The sequence below is a fragment of the Mandrillus leucophaeus genome, unplaced genomic scaffold, assembly GCF_000951045.1.
Source record: "Mandrillus leucophaeus isolate KB7577 unplaced genomic scaffold, Mleu.le_1.0 Scaffold544, whole genome shotgun sequence".
In the NCBI taxonomy this organism is placed as follows: Eukaryota; Metazoa; Chordata; class Mammalia; order Primates; family Cercopithecidae; genus Mandrillus; species Mandrillus leucophaeus.
Window position 1 is genome coordinate 1,076,315 of NW_012105853.1, and position 999 is coordinate 1,077,313.

General features: G+C 51.9%; 1 protein-coding gene across 1 annotated transcript; it reads left to right on the forward strand.

Annotated features, from left to right (window-relative positions):
• LOC105552119 (fat storage-inducing transmembrane protein 2) lies at nucleotides 1-673 on the forward strand. Its single transcript, XM_011997648.1, has one exon. The coding sequence runs from the start codon at nucleotides 8-10 to the stop codon at nucleotides 608-610; it is 603 nt and encodes a 200-aa protein (XP_011853038.1). The 5' UTR covers nucleotides 1-7; the 3' UTR covers nucleotides 611-673.
• Nucleotides 674-999: the final 326 nt, after the last annotated feature.

Sequence of the window (999 nt, forward strand, 5' to 3'; positions counted from 1 at the left end):
TGTCAAAATGGCCTGGGCCTGGACGTTCTGTCTCCTCCTACCTTTCATTGCCCTCACCAACTACCATCTGACCGGCAAGGCTGGCCTGGTCCTGCGGCGGCTGAGCACCCTGCTTGTGGGCACGGCCATCTGGTACATCTGCACCTCCATCTTCTCCAACATCGAACACTACACGGGCAGCTGCTACCAGTCCCCGGCCCTGGAGGGGGTCAGAAAGGAACACCAGAGCAAGCAGCAGTGCCACCAGGAAGGGGGCTTTTGGCATGGCTTTGACATCTCAGGTCACTCCTTCCTGCTGACCTTCTGCGCCCTCATGATTGTTGAAGAGATGTCCGTGCTGCATGAGGTGAAGACGGACCGAAGCCACTGCCTCCACACCGCCATCACCACCCTGGTTGTGGCCCTGGGCATTCTGACTTTCATCTGGGTGTTGATGTTTCTGTGCACAGCTGTTTATTTCCACAACTTGTCCCAGAAGGTGTTTGGCACCTTGTTCGGTTTGCTGGGCTGGTACGGGACATACGGGTTTTGGTATCCGAAAGCCTTTTCCCCAGGACTTCCTCCCCAGAGCTGTAGTTTGAATTTGAAGCAAGATAGTTACAAGAAATAAAAGAGTAACAGGGTGGGGACAGAAGGACAATGGCTAATCGATTTTTCAAATATATATTTTGCTTAGTTATTTGGCTAAATTATTGATCCTACTTCAGAGGGAAAGTGTACCAGGCAGTTTTGGTGGGTAGTGCTGAAGTCTGGGGAGTGAGTTTAGTCCTCAGACTATTCTTGGCAACGTCACCAGTGTTGCAAGCACCACCATTCCCAGTTAGGCACTTTTTGTCCCTGGTAACACTCTTTATCTGGAACACTCCTTTTGTCCTTGGAGTGGGGAGCTAAGGCTCAGCAACACGGCAGAATCAGGAAAACCTCTATGGTGTGGCTCAAGGGGAGCCCAGAGCCTTGGGACTCCTTTGCTGCCTTCTCCCTGGTTCTGGTAGTCTTTAG